At 43.8% G+C, this 14,384-nt stretch overlaps 1 protein-coding gene across 1 annotated transcript in view; it reads right to left on the bottom strand.

The window, feature by feature from the left end:
- The window catches only part of afg2a (AFG2 AAA ATPase homolog A), a 231,974-nt gene that overhangs the window by 157,864 nt on the left and 59,726 nt on the right, over window positions 1-14,384 (bottom strand). The window contains exons 15-17 of the mRNA XM_080745782.1: window positions 11,054-11,107; window positions 9,713-9,792; window positions 5,052-5,178 (exon numbers count right to left, since the gene is read on the bottom strand). Of these exons, the coding sequence (XP_080601908.1) occupies window positions 5,052-5,178; window positions 9,713-9,792; window positions 11,054-11,107 (261 nt within the window). The remainder of the gene's footprint in view (window positions 1-5,051; window positions 5,179-9,712; window positions 9,793-11,053; window positions 11,108-14,384) is intronic.

The following is a 14,384-nucleotide window of genomic DNA, read 5'->3' as shown; positions in this document are numbered from 1 at the left end:
GGGGGCAGTGGTGTAAAGTAACTAAGTACATTTACCTAAGTACTGTTTTGAGGTATTTGTACTTTACTTATTTTTTTACGTATTTCCAGTTTTCAGTAATTCTACTCCACTATATCTCGGATCCAAATATTGTACTTTTACTCCACTCCACGTTATGCAGAATGTCCTGTTTTCAAATGTATGAAACGTATGAAGAATATTTGAAAATTGAAATTGAAAATTGTCAAATGGCCGACATCTATATTGGCCTGAAGTGGTTAATATGTTTTGTGACAATATTCTAAATCTTAAAACAAAAGTGGAGTAAAAGTACAACATTTGCCTCTGAGATGTAGAGGAGTAGAAGTAAAAGTAATGAAAATATAAAGTAAAAACACCTCACAATAGTGCAGTACATGAGTAGATGCACTTACGTTACTTTCCACCACTGGAGATGAAAAAAGAGACAGAAGAAAGATAAGTGTCTGATGGAGAGAGAAGTGCTCTTGTATTACAGTTCATTTGTTACTGAATGAGAGTTGAAATGGATTCTCTTAAGGTTGATGTTATCCCCTTTGATCATATTTCGCCAGGATCAGCTATAAAAAGGGCCGGATCCTTTCGCCTAAAACCATTGGCGTGGATGTGGTGTCCCATGATGTGGGTGTGTCAGCGATACTCTGCTGACACCGCCGTTACACCGGCTGCCCACTGCTCCTGATAAGAGTTAGGAGGACGGACACAATGGACATGATGAAGTCCAGGTAGGCCAGAGCCAGGCAATGGTGGAAAATGTTACATGTTTCACAATATAAAAATCAAACCTCGGTTCGAAGTGGAGCGGTGAATTTGAGCAGCTGTACCTACCCTATGTGAGTGAGTGAGTGAGTGAGTAAACTGTGCCTGTGAGTGAGTGGTGAGTGTGCCTGGCCTGCACAAAACAGCGCCCCTCCTTTAACTAGTGTGTTGTGTGTGGCCACTCAAGGTATTGCCAGGCTACGGACATGGCCAGCCAGCCACCCACCCAGCCAGCCAGCCACCCAGCCACCCAGCCACCCACATACCCACGGACATACCTGTCTATTGGGAGCGCTTTCACCGCTCCAAAAATACTCTGTTACAAGTAAAAGGCCTGAGTTAATTAAAGGTCAAAAGTATTGGCATTTACCAAATTTCAAGTACATATATTATAAGTACCTTTTACAAATTATGGAGGGATTAACTACTGGATATGCAGATTGGCAAATAAAAGGTGAATTGATCCCAGTGCATCACGGAGGATGATATCACGATAAATTAAAACTCCATGATACGATTATCATGAGTGTTTTTTATCGCGATAAACGATAATATCACTAATCGTCCCATCCCTACTCCTGATCTGGACTATTATGATATCATGAACCATCCAGATCGTGCTGTCTGTCCCTAAAACCAAAAATAAACGTGGGGAAGCAGCATTTAGTTGTTATGCACTACATATCTGGAAGAGACTGCAGGTCTGCTGCCGCTCTTATTTATTTTAAAACACAACTAAAGACCTTTCTGTCTGCCACGGCCTTTGATTGAGTACCCTTTTCCCCCCCTTTCTCTTCTAAACTGTAACTGCATTTGTTGTTTTTACTTCCTTTGTTTTATGCATCCATAATGTCATTTCATAATCGTGTTAGTTTGCTTGATGTTCTGCGTACAGTAACATTGAATTGCCTTGTTGAAGTGTGCTATACACATAAAACTGCCTCGCCTTGCTTAAATTAAAGGTGACACATTTATTTATTTATGATCTTTTTATCTATGCTATAGTTTGATTGATGGCAGCTACATCTAATTGGCACACACATGTTACGTCTCTTCCCCTTTATCTGGGAACCACATAGAAGACTGATCAGACGCACAGACCTAAAATAAAATATCCAGTGTTTGCAGCTTGTGGGTTGTTCCTGCCTTTTAGGCCTGCTGCGTGCTGTGTCCAACGGAAGGGATGTGAACCCATCAACTGCCCTGCTAATAAACATCATCACTTATCGCCCTCAAAACTAGATGCCAAAGTGATGTTGTTGGTGACCACAAGTATTCAGTAGCATGCACAGTATACAGCTTTTGCTATGTCATAAGCTGCAGCATATCATGTACCGGTATATAAGTACCGGTATATCATGTATACATGTATATATCTGCTGCTATGCTCAGGTACCTTTATTTTCTATCTCAGGAACATGTGTAAATATGTAGATATTTATACGGTCGTTGTCAGGTGAAAACCTTGTATGTCCAAAACCGTTGGTTTTGCATTTATCATTTTAAAAATGATTTAAAATAGTAAAAACAGCCGATCTACAAGCACACAATGCCTCGCACCGCGAGGCGTTGTGTGCTTGTACATCTGCTGTTTTCACTACTTTTGTGCGACGGCCTTGTATGATGAAGCGGGGCTTTACTTTGCGAAAGAACGTACACATTTGAAACTTGGAGATACGAGGTTTCCACCCGACAACGACGATATATTTATTTTAGTTTATCATTTCTTTTTCTTGCTTGATCTCCCCCCGCCCTTCTTCCCTTCCGTTCCCCTAGCAAATACCGATACGATGTGAACTCCGCACAAAAACAAATTTCACCCACTTCTTTACTTCTGTAAACCTGTGATGTGACAATAAAGCTGATTCTGAACATAGAGAGCAGTTCTCTCCTGTGGTGCAGCGAGCGTGGGTTGTGCTGTGCCCTCGGGGAAGGGAAGGGAGCATTCTCACCTCCTTGTAAAACCAATCTAAGGAAGTGACCCCTCTTGACCCCTGGCTGAAGCGGCAAAGGTTCAGTCTCTGCTGGTCTCACACAGCCAGGGAAAAACCCAGAACGTAATACATCACACGACACGACATCCCTTTATCGACCCATTAAAACCGGGGAAAGCGGCTGTCGTCATTTTCGATTTTCTGCGTTGGTGCTATTCAAAAATAGCGGATGTACAAGCTTGCAGGGCGACACGCTCGTGCTGCGCTGCGAGCTTGCACGTCTGCTATAATTTTTTTACATTTCTTGGAAAAGAATCTCGAAAATGTTGGACGATTTTGAATTAGGAAGAAAACTGAGAACCACTGATTTAGAAGAGGCATTTTGTCGAATCGGCCTCAGGTCCTATGATGGGTTAAAGGTCACGCTCGGTCTGTGACCCTGTCAGCCCCGTCAGGCGACACGCTTCCAGGTGCCGAGCCGCAGGTTAAGAACCCCCCCCCCCCCAGGCAGGCACGTGCACACATAGACATCAAAGGGGGCTTGAACCCCTGCCCTTTTATTAAAAAGTGCCCTCTCCAGACCATGAATGCAGTTTTCGCTATGGTGAAAGAAATGCCAAATGCCCTCTTTCCATGCCATACCTGAAGGCAGCATTCAAGAGAACTGCCTTGTCCTAACTCTCCTGAACTTGAATGCTGCATCTTATGTTGAACGAATTGCCCTCTCTGTGTAGAAAGCCATGCCGTTACGCCACATCTCCGGCATTGACTTGATTATGCTTAGTTTAGTGTGGTATCAAGTATTGAAAATACGCAGCGCGACGCGCTGTGAGCTTGGAGGTCTGCTATTTTCAATATTTTCACCAAAAGGCCCTTTTAGAAATGTCAGCCCCTGCCTCTCTAACATTCTCTGCGCGTCCCTGCCCCCAGGGGTTTGATAGGACACCGTGCTACGAGGCATTTGTGAACGCCCCGAGATGTGGCAGTGGCGAGAGAGTTGGACAAGAGCCGGGGGACCTTTGCCCTCATCAATCACGGAGCCAAACAGGAAGGGAGTCGAGGGGAAATGAACAAAGGAGGGCAGAGAGACAACAACTCTTCCAACCTGATCAATCACGGATGAAAGGAGAAAAGAAAGGGAGAGAGAACGACAAGAGAGAATGGGAAAAAAGTGAGAGAGAGAAAGAGTGTCCGTCTTGTCTGTCCGTTGTCTGTCTTATAAATCGGCGGCTAAAGTCGAGGAAGACGGCGGTAGACAGGGGGACAAAGGTGGTGAGAGTGGGAGGCGAGACAATGTCCGTCATGTATGACAATGTAAGAGAGAGGGGACCGGATAGGGATAAAGAAAGGCGACATTTCTTTAACCTCATCAATCATGAAGCAAAGAGGAAGGCAGAGAGAGACGGAGGTGGACAGGGAGAGAGAGAGAGAGAGAGAGAGAGAGAGAGAGAGAGAGAGAGGGAGAGAGAGAGAGAGAGAGAGAGAGGAGGCAGTAGGCCTATGTCTGTCTACCGAGTTTCGGTCGGCCCCAATCCCCCAAATAATCACTATTTCTCATACATTAAATAAAGAACAAATAAACCAGTAAGACGCCTAAGGGCGAAAAGCGACCTTGCCCTAAAGGGCGAGTTCGCGCCATCTGTCTTGGCCATGAATCCCTTTTATGCCTATATATGGAGATCCCTGCTCCGAGTATCTGACATCACAGAATCCCTTGTATGCCCATATATGGAGATCCCTGCTCTGTGATGTCACAGTGATGTGTCAGGGGAACCACAGTGTCAGGCGTTTTAGACAAGAGATACGGTCAAGCTGTGACCGTGCACATACTAAACTGCGACCTACGGTTGCAAAAAATCAGAAGAATTTCATAAATGAATAAAAAAATCAAACCTCGGTTCGAAGTGAAGAGGTGAATTTTTATTCTATGTGTTCTAGTAGAGCAGTGAAATCTGTGTTCTAGATCTATACATTCTGTATTCTAGATCTATACTTTCTATGTGCTTTAGTTCTATATTTTTATGAATTCTGAATTCTGAATGATTTTGTCGGGAGGGACACATTGTCATGTGAAGCTTGACCTATCCTCAATTCTGGAAGCACGGGACATAACACGGACACAGGACTCCTTGGAAGCCTATGGGACAGACTGTACGGGACAGACAAAGCCACTCCTTGGAAGCGGCTTTCACCGCTTCAAAAACCAAAAAAATAAATAAAAAATAAATAAAAGATTCCATGAATAAAATAATAAAAGAATCGCGGGGAGACATAGAATGTCTCTTCTTAGGGTCTGGAGCTGGGACAGAAAGCTTGGGGGAACCAGCGGGAGGGTCTAACCTTATCGATCCTGTCGGGTCGGTTGGTGGCAGCCAGCACCGTGACGTCTCGGAGCTGCTCGATGCCGTCCATCTCCGTCAGGAGCTGAGCCAGAACCCGCTCACCCACCGCTCCTCCACCCGACGAGCTGCAGACATGAGAGGAGTGCAGGGGTCAGTGCCATGCTGGCCTGTGGTGGACATTTTGGTCAAAATTCCATTTTTGCAACGGACATACAAAATGAGTGGGCAATAACATTACCAGAACCATATAAAGAGATAGCACCGAATGACCATAACAGGTCTGTAACTCTGAGGGAACCAGATGAACCAAATGGACCCTTGCAGGTCTATTTGGTTCCATTTCAACAAGGTTATGGGGGTCCTTTCAAATGAAATATTTGAGAACCAATGTAGAGTACCAGTGGACTCCTAATATGCAATAGTGTGGTAGTAAATCAGTGCTAGACTCAACAGCGCAACTTGGTCACCCAGCGGTATTGGAGCTCATGCTACAAAGTTACAAACTAACATGCACACACAGTCATGCATAGGAGCCGGTGTGACCACCGCTCAAAAATTAAAACAGCAGAGATGACTGGTTCTGCTACTTTTGAGTGACGCCGTATTATGATCAAGTACGACATTAATTTCAAGACCAAAAAATCAAGAAAGGGAGGAAGCGATGATAAGTGAACAGTTGAAAATAGTTGTGATTACGATGCTGCATTTAGAAGCCACAAAGATCTGTCTGTATCTCTGTATCAGACACAATGTTCCAGGCTGGTTATTTTCCATAAGCCAGTACAGACAGACAGCCCTCCCCGTGTCAAACTCTCTCTCACACACACACACACACACACACACACACACACACACACACACACACACACACACACACACACACACACACACACACACACACACACACACACACACACACACACACACACACACACACACACACACACACACACACACAGAGAGAGAGACACAGCCTCTGTTGACAGGGCGAGCGGAAGTGCCAGACGTCATTAGCCCAGACATGGCCGCAGAGAAACACAATGGAAGCCCTGTCACCCAGATATAGAACTGAACAAGAGGGGGGGGGGGGGGGGGAGGAGAGGAGAGGAGAGGAGAGGAGAGGAGAGGAGAGGAGAGGAGAGGAGAGGAGAGGAGAGGAGGAAAATGGGAGAGAGTAAAGGAGCTCTACTATGTACAGAAAGACAGAGAGAGAGACAGACAGAACAGAGAGAGAGAACAGAGAGAGAGAGAGAGAGAGAGAGAGAGAGAGATAAAAGGGGGGGGGGGGGGGGGTCTGGGACCACCGTTTCCCAAACAGCGGGTCGGGACCCGTTTGTGAGTCACGGATCCATTGTTGTGGGTCGCGAGTGAATATCCCCTTTATTTTTCAAGTAGTGAAAATAGCAGATCTGCAAAGCTAGCAACGCGTGGGGAAGTGGCGCATTTAGAGTTTGTAGATCTGCTATTTTCATTAGTTCGGGTCCCAGGCAAACATCTGATTCCCCTTTTGTGTCTTAACTCATTGAGTGCCAGCCTATCACCACTAGAGGGCGCCCAGTGACCAGAGAATAATAGAGATATGCTGGTAATGCATGCCCAAGCCCTGGAGCCCAAGCCCAAGCCCTACTTGCCTGAACACTTTCCTTTGTGCATGTACAGGAAGAGGATGAAGTTAGCTTGAAGTTAGCTATTGGCTACCAAGCATTTTAGAAGCCTTATTTTCGTCAACTTAGCCATGATTAAACCTTGCACACCTCATGCATGGGAAAAAAACAGAGAAGAATGAGCTCTAAAAAATCCAATGCAATCCTGGATTGCATTGGAGTGGATTTGTGCAGTTTGTTCACAGCTTTCAAACAAAAAAATCCGATTGGAAATCCGTTCAGGCATTCTTGAGATAATCGCCATTATGTTTTACATGTAATGTAAACAAAAATGGCTGCCCTGTATGTTAGATGGGGTTGTATGGGGGTGGAACATGCAAAATCGCGATTGAAATCATGTTCACCAGATTTGATGGGGTCCAAAAAAAAAAAAAATTCAAAAAACATTTTTTTTTTTTTTAAAGCCGAACTTGTTCGGGATCGGCACTCTACGATACGCTAATAAAGCCGAACTAGTTCGGGATTGGCACTCAATGAGTTAAGCGTCGCACCACCGGTCAAAGCAGTGGTTTTCAACCTTTTCAGGCCGCGACCCGCCAAAGTGATCATATTTTAACTGGGTAGGGTTCCAGTGTTCGATCCTGGGCTCCCCCGGAGTTAAGTTTCAAAGAGTCCTTGAGCAAGACTCTGAACCCCCAGTTGCTCCCGGTAAAGCAGGTTGGTGCCTTGCATGGTTTCCTCTGCCATCGGTCTATGAATGTGTGTGTGTATGGGTGAATGCAATGCACAATCTCTGTAAAGTACCGCACCATCTACCATTTACCGGCCACTCTACCCATGAGCTCTGTTCGATTAAACACAAATCCTTCTCTCCTGGGGGTCCCTGGCTAGGGCTGTCACAATTATTACATAATAATCGTCTTTGCAATTATTTGAGTTAATCACAATTATTTTTGCATAATCGTTTCCATGTTGAGAAATGTTAATATAGTTACAAACACTTTCAAAAAGTAGTGGAAATAGCAGATCTACAATTTCGAAGTGTTGTGAGCTTGTAGATCGGCTAATGTTCTTCTTTTAAGTATAACATTGTCAAATATGTCTTTGTATATTTAGGTTATCTTATGTGTCATATCTACCATGTGCAACTTCAAAGCCTAAAAGCCAAACAGAAATGTAATTGTCAAGGACAAAAACACAATTAAATCGTTAATCGCAATTATTTGAGTGACAATTCATAGTCATGTGAAATGTCATAATCGTGACGCTATCCCTGGTACAAAAAAACTTTTCAGAGTGTGGGAGGGAAGGGGGGGGGGGGAGGTCCACGCGGCCAAACACACATCAATTTGGGGGTCAATTTGGCACGAAGACGTTCGAGGACTACTGTCCTGCATTGTTGGCGGCGAGCAGGAAGTGGCCTTCCCCATCTGCCATGGGACACACACAAAGAAGAGTCTGTGTGACGGCCACTGCAGTGCTGGAATAAGTACTCACATGTTTTACTCAAGTAAAAGTATCAATACTGCAGTATAGAAATACTCTGCTACAAGCAAAGGTCCGGGAATTCAAAGTGCAGTTAGTAAATGTACGAAAGTGTACCTAAAGTAAAAGTACAACATGTTTGAATACCTCAAAATTGCACTTACAGTACTTAAAGGAGCTACAGTCAACGGTTTCTTGAAAATGGGATGCTAAAATAAAAATAATGATAATAAATAAATAATAAATATGTTATTAAAAGATTAAGCTTCATATTATGTGTTGCTATTAAAGAATTACCACAAAAAGCATAAATAATGATAAAATAATCATTTTGGCCAATTTTTACAATGTTTATACCCCTCTTCTATTCTTTTTGATAAGGGATATAAACAAAGTCGGTCTGACAATGGCCAAAATGATTATTTCATCATTACTTTATGCTTTTTGTGGTCATTTTTGAATAGAAACACATATATGAAGCTTAATCTTTTTTATAAAATATTTTCGAAACATTATTTTTATTTTAGCGTCCGTTTTTCAAGAAAAAGTTGACTATAGCTCCTTTAAGTAAATGTACTTAGTTACTTTACACCACTGGGTCTGTCTGCCCCCCCCCCCCTCGCCCCTCCCCCCTCTCTCCCTCTCTTCCTTTAAGCCACAGATGTTCTCAGTGCCATCCCATTGAATGTCCTCCGGACAACATAAGCACTTTGTGCGTGACATTAGCAAAAAAAAAAGAAAAAGAAGAAACGACCCAAAGCCTTGTCGGGGCGCCATGGGAACAAGAAAAGTGGGCTTTGATAGTGCAGTCATGCAGAGTGGACTTTTTTTTAAGTCGGGTGATGTCGGCGGTGCTGTCCATTCATAAGCGAGTCATTGTGAAAGACGGGGGGGTGGGGGGGTGGACAGTGACACAAGGCCGCAGACACGTTTCAGTTGATTCCAGAGAGTAGACTGTGCATTACTCATTCCCCACAGACAATGAATGACCCCCCCGGCGTTGAAAACAAGAGTAGCAACACGCTAGGGCAAGGGGTCTTCAACAAGGGGGTCCGGGACCCCTAGGAGGTCCTCAGAGTTACCACAAGGGGTCCTCCAAATCTATCTTTGTGTGATAAAAACTTTTTTCAGATTTCTTTATATTAACTTGAACCCTAGTCTCCATATTCTGAGAACTGTAGCCAAAAATAGCAGATCTACGAGCTTGTAGATCGGCTATTTTTGGCAAAGAAGTTATGTGTAGAGGGGGAAAAGAGCAGACTAAGTACAGAGTGAAAGGTCAAGTTTATGAAGTATTGACAGTTCAAGTGGTTAAATATCTGAAAACACAAATTGACATGAATCCAAAATACACAGATGATCGTGCTGTCAAACGATGAAACTATGGAATCTATGAAAAGGTTGTGGGGGTCCCTGCTTCATCTCTCTCTCAACTAAGGGGTCCTTGGCCTGAAAACGTTGAAGACCCCTGCGCTAGGGTTTTTCTAGGGAGGGGAGGAGTAAAACAGTGGGATTTGGGGTTATTTTCTTTTCAAAAAGGCCCTGATGCTGGACCAGCCAACTCACTCACCTTCCCCTTTCGCCAGCAAGGGCGTCGATCTCGTCGAAGAAGACGATGGAGGGAGCCACCGCTCTGGCTTTCCTGAACACCTGGGAGACAAACATGGCCATGTGAGAGCCGGGACGTGCAGAGAATGTTAGAGAGGCAGGCGCTGAAATTTTTAAAAGGACCTTTAGGTGAAAATATTGAAAAAGGCAGACCTCCAAGCTCACAACGCGTCGCAGCAGCACGACGTGTTGTGAGCTTGGAGGTCGGCTATTTTCAGTACTTGATACCACATTAAATTTAAGCATAAAAAAGGCAATACTGGGTTCGGACAAGGCATTTCTCTTGAATGCTGCCTTCGGGAAGGCTATGGCATGGAAGGGGAGCATTTGCATTTCTTTCACCATAGTGAAAACTGCATTCATTCTATGTGTGCACGTGCCTGTGTGAGAGCACAGTAAAACAATACAATAGATAGACCTTAACAATACTGTATATGGATATGGATTCATTGAAAACACAGGACCACAATGGAGGAAAAAAAGCCCTCAGGGATTGTTGTGATACTTTTAGCATTATTGTCTAACTGTATTACTTTTTTACAAACTGTTGATAAAGTATTCAATCAAGCTTAGGGTAGCGTATAACGATGCACTCAGGATCCTCCTGAAGAGGCCTAGGGGTGGCAGTGCTAGTCAGCTGTTTTGTGACTCGGGTCTCACCACCTTCCAGGCTCTCCTGCGAAACCTGATGTTTAGCTTTAAAAGTAGACTTGATGGGTCTCATAATGAGGTGATTAACATGTTGATCAATCCGAAGTATAGCTCTGTAAGATATCGCTCTCATATGTGGAAACATTGGTATGAGTGTCTTTTATAGATGTTTTTATTTGTTCTTTTTTAGATCTTTATTGTCTTAACGAATGTATATTGTTTTTTAACTGTTTGTTTGTCTACCTTTGGCTTCGGCTGTAATAAAGTTTTGATGAATCAATCATTCCAATATAAAGGTCTGGCTCTAGAATGGACAGGATGAGGCTGCAATTCCACATGTACAGTACAGAGGGCAGGTCTTTTCATCTCACTGGTTCTTTTATGTCTCTGCTGTCGGGCCAAAACCTCCTAACTCCAAAATGTTCATTTCGCGAAAATGAGCTAAAGTGGAGTTAGCTTGTAGCGAATGAGGATGAACATGAGGTGACAGACTGCACTTGAGGGAGTGTGAATTAATTAACTTGTTAGTGAATGAATGCAAGGGGGGACCGGGGTAGATAGTTATACCAAGAACACATCCTGTCCTCCGCATATAAAAAGAACTTCCGCAGGCTCAATATCATAACCGGACATAAAACACACCATGACTTACCTCTCTCACAGCTCTCTCGGACTCTCCCACATACTTGCTCAATAACTCTGGGCCCTGAAAAAAAAGAAAAAGAAGAAGGCTTGGATGATGCAACAGGGTTAAAGCTGGACATCATTAATCTAGGGAGAAAGAAAGAGACGTTATGAAACACCTAATGTGTTCTGTGTCGTTTCCATCGGGTGGAGACCTCGTTATGTCCAGAACTGTCTGTTACTTTTCAGGAAACAGCAGCATATCGAGAGCTTGATCATCTGCTACTTTTGGTGCTTTTGTGTGATGCTGTAGTGCAGTGTTTCTCAAACTTTTACTTTTCAAGGTCTCCCCTTAACACAACGGAAGCCAAGGTTTCTAACATTTCTAGCTGTTGCTGCTGCCGCCGTTCACTTACGCTTTATTTTGAAGAGCCTCGGAAGCTTTGTGCGTGTGCACGTGAGTGTCCGCTGACGATTAAGGAAGATAATCCATTTGTTTACAAACTCTCGCGAAACTAAAATCCAAACCGGGGCCGACCATCGCGGTAAAGTGTCGCCGTGAAAACAATCAGATTTCTGCTTCCCTGGCGTTCTTTGCACCTTATTCAGAGATAACGCCCTTTTTATGTTTCAGCATAGAATAGGATGTCAATGCAGCCTCGACACACCATTTCGCTTCTGTGCGCGTCATGTTATGACATATGCACCAGCGTCTCTCACAGGGTACACAGGACGGATGCAGCTGCATGTAACAAAGTTAACCCTTTGTCTCGTTGAGAGACGAGACAACTGAGTTTTGGCACAGCGACCTCCAGTGGCCTTGTCTCGTTACTGAACGAGTTTGGCCCCTTTGGGTATTAACTCTGACAGTGTGCAAATGGAACCAAATGGACCCGTCAGGGTTCATTTGGAGTTACAGACTTGTATGGGTCAATTTAGACCCCCAAAAAGGAACCCACTGAGTCCCTGGAATCCACTTTGAGAACCACTGCCGTAGTGTATAATCAAGTAGGGCTTTAATTTACGAAAAGGAAAAAAAAACATATACAAAAGGAAATAAGAGGTTTGCGCTTGACAGCGACGATATCTAGGTTATTTTGTTGTTGTTGTTGTTGTTGTGAAATAAAGGGGTGAAAAAAAAGCCTGCCAGAAAACAGATCCCCAGACATGTTGTTCGAGACATCTGCTGGGAGGGGTAATGTCACAGAACCACATGAACAGCATTATCAGATGACAGTCCTCGGCGATCGCAATGATTCATAGTCACGCTGGTGCGCTCTTAAATAAGATCTGACAAAGATGCTACAGTTGGCGTTTTAAGCAGGGGGGGGGGGGGCTTAACTGTAGCTTCACACAAAGCTACAGTTGTCCTGTCACATTCATGACATGATCTCCTAATTGCAATTATTTGAGAGTCGCAATTATCTTCGCGTAATCGTCATAATCCATAATCATTGTTTCTATGTTGATAAATGTTCATATATTTTCAAACATTTTCAAAAATAGCAGAAATAGCTGATCTACAAGCCATTTTATGAAAAGAGCATGTAGATCAGCTATTTGCACTATTAATGTTTGTTTGAAAGAATGAAGTTATTAAGTACATCAGTCATTTCTTTGCATATTTAGGTTGTTTGTCATTTCTACCCTGCACAACTTCAAAACCTAAAAGCCAACCAGAAATGTCATTTTTATTCATATGTTCCAGTGTGCAACGACAACAACGCGATTATATCGCCACAGTTCAGTCAAAGTTAATCGTAATGGTGACAGCCCTACACACAGCCATCACTAAAAAAGGACTAGCTACAGTATGTATATCAAAACAACAACTGTGCGGGAGGAGGCCAGGGAAGACCTTAAGGGGATCATAAGAAAGGTTGTCACTTGTCAGAGAGGTCGCAGGTCTGCAGCACATTTTACATCTATTCTGTTCAGCTTCTTTCTGTTTTTTATTCAGACCTTTATTTAATCAGACCTTTATTTAATTGACTTGAGCATCAGGGCTGGGCAATTAACTGAAAATATTTCAAAATGGATACCGTATGTAGAACCAATAACAGACTTAATCTTACTAATGTAGATCCTCAAATAATCGAGAATTTGAATGGTTTTCTTTTATAACTTTTTTCTCCAACAAATCGACATGAAGAAATCCCAATAGATATGTATTTTAAATAATACACTAAATTGATAATCATGACTTTATACTTTGTCATCATGTGACACGTTGTGAGCTCTGCTATTGTTGTCACTTTCATCGTAATCGGGGCCAAAGCTCATGATTCTGCACTATTCTGCGCATTCAAGCAGTCACACACACAACAATCTGGGAACCCATCGTCAAAGAAAAGGAAAAAAACAGCACCCTCTCTGGGAAGATTTGTGATTGCCAATGTATACATTGATAAAGTGGTTAAAATGACTGCGATGCTTACATAAACTACCTGCGCTGGGGACACCTTGGCACCCCACCAAAGGACCCTGGACCCTACTTTGAGAACCAATGGGTTACTAGGGTTAGTGCCTTGTTCAAGCAAACTGACATCTTCCCTTCTCTCTTTACTCGCTCCCTTCTTCCCTTTCGCCCTCTCCTCCCTCCCTCCCTCCCTCCCTCCCTCCCTCCCTCGGAGGCAGATAAACATCCACTCAGCCATCAGTAGTACTTCCTGACTCTGCGATCCACCCTTTCAACACCTCTGAGTTGGCAGGGTGTGTGTGCGATTATGTGTGTGTGTGTCTGTACTGTACGAGTGTGTGAGTGTGAGTGTGAGTGTGTGTGTGTGTGTGTGTGTGTGTGTGTGTGTGTGTGTGTGTGTGTGTGTGTGTGTGTATGTGTGTGTGTGTGCGTGCGTGTGTGTGTGTGGGGAGAGGACTCTTCACTGGCAGCTCTTCTGTCTCCTTAGATAAGTGTGGAGACTGACTGACTGACGCATTATGTCCAAGTTGCTCTCTTTCTGGGACAGAGCCATGGGGCAAAACACAGTGTGTTCTAAAACCCATGCATGCACTAAGCTGTGTGTGTGTGTGTGTGTGTGTGTGTGTGTGTGTGTGTGTGTGTGTGTGTGTGTGTGTGTGTGTGTGTGTGTGTGTGTGTGCGTGCGTGCGTGCGTGTACGTACACACGCGCGTGCATGCACACTCGCACAAGGCCAGGCACATGTATGCTAGTATACTGTACATATACAGACACACACACACACACACACACACACGCACACACGCACACACACACGCACACGCACACGCACACACACACGCACACACTTCTGTGTTCTAATCTGTATGTTCTGTATGTCCTTAGTCTTATGTGCTGTATGTGTGTGTACGCATGCACGTGTGTTTCTGTGTAGTGTGTGT

This window comes from Nannobrachium achirus, assembly GCF_963921795.1.
Source record: "Nannobrachium achirus genome assembly, chromosome: 17".
NCBI lineage: Eukaryota > Metazoa > Chordata > Actinopteri > Myctophiformes > Myctophidae > Nannobrachium > Nannobrachium achirus.
Note: the sequence above shows the minus strand (reverse complement) of the source record. Positions and strands in the feature narration are given on the sequence as shown.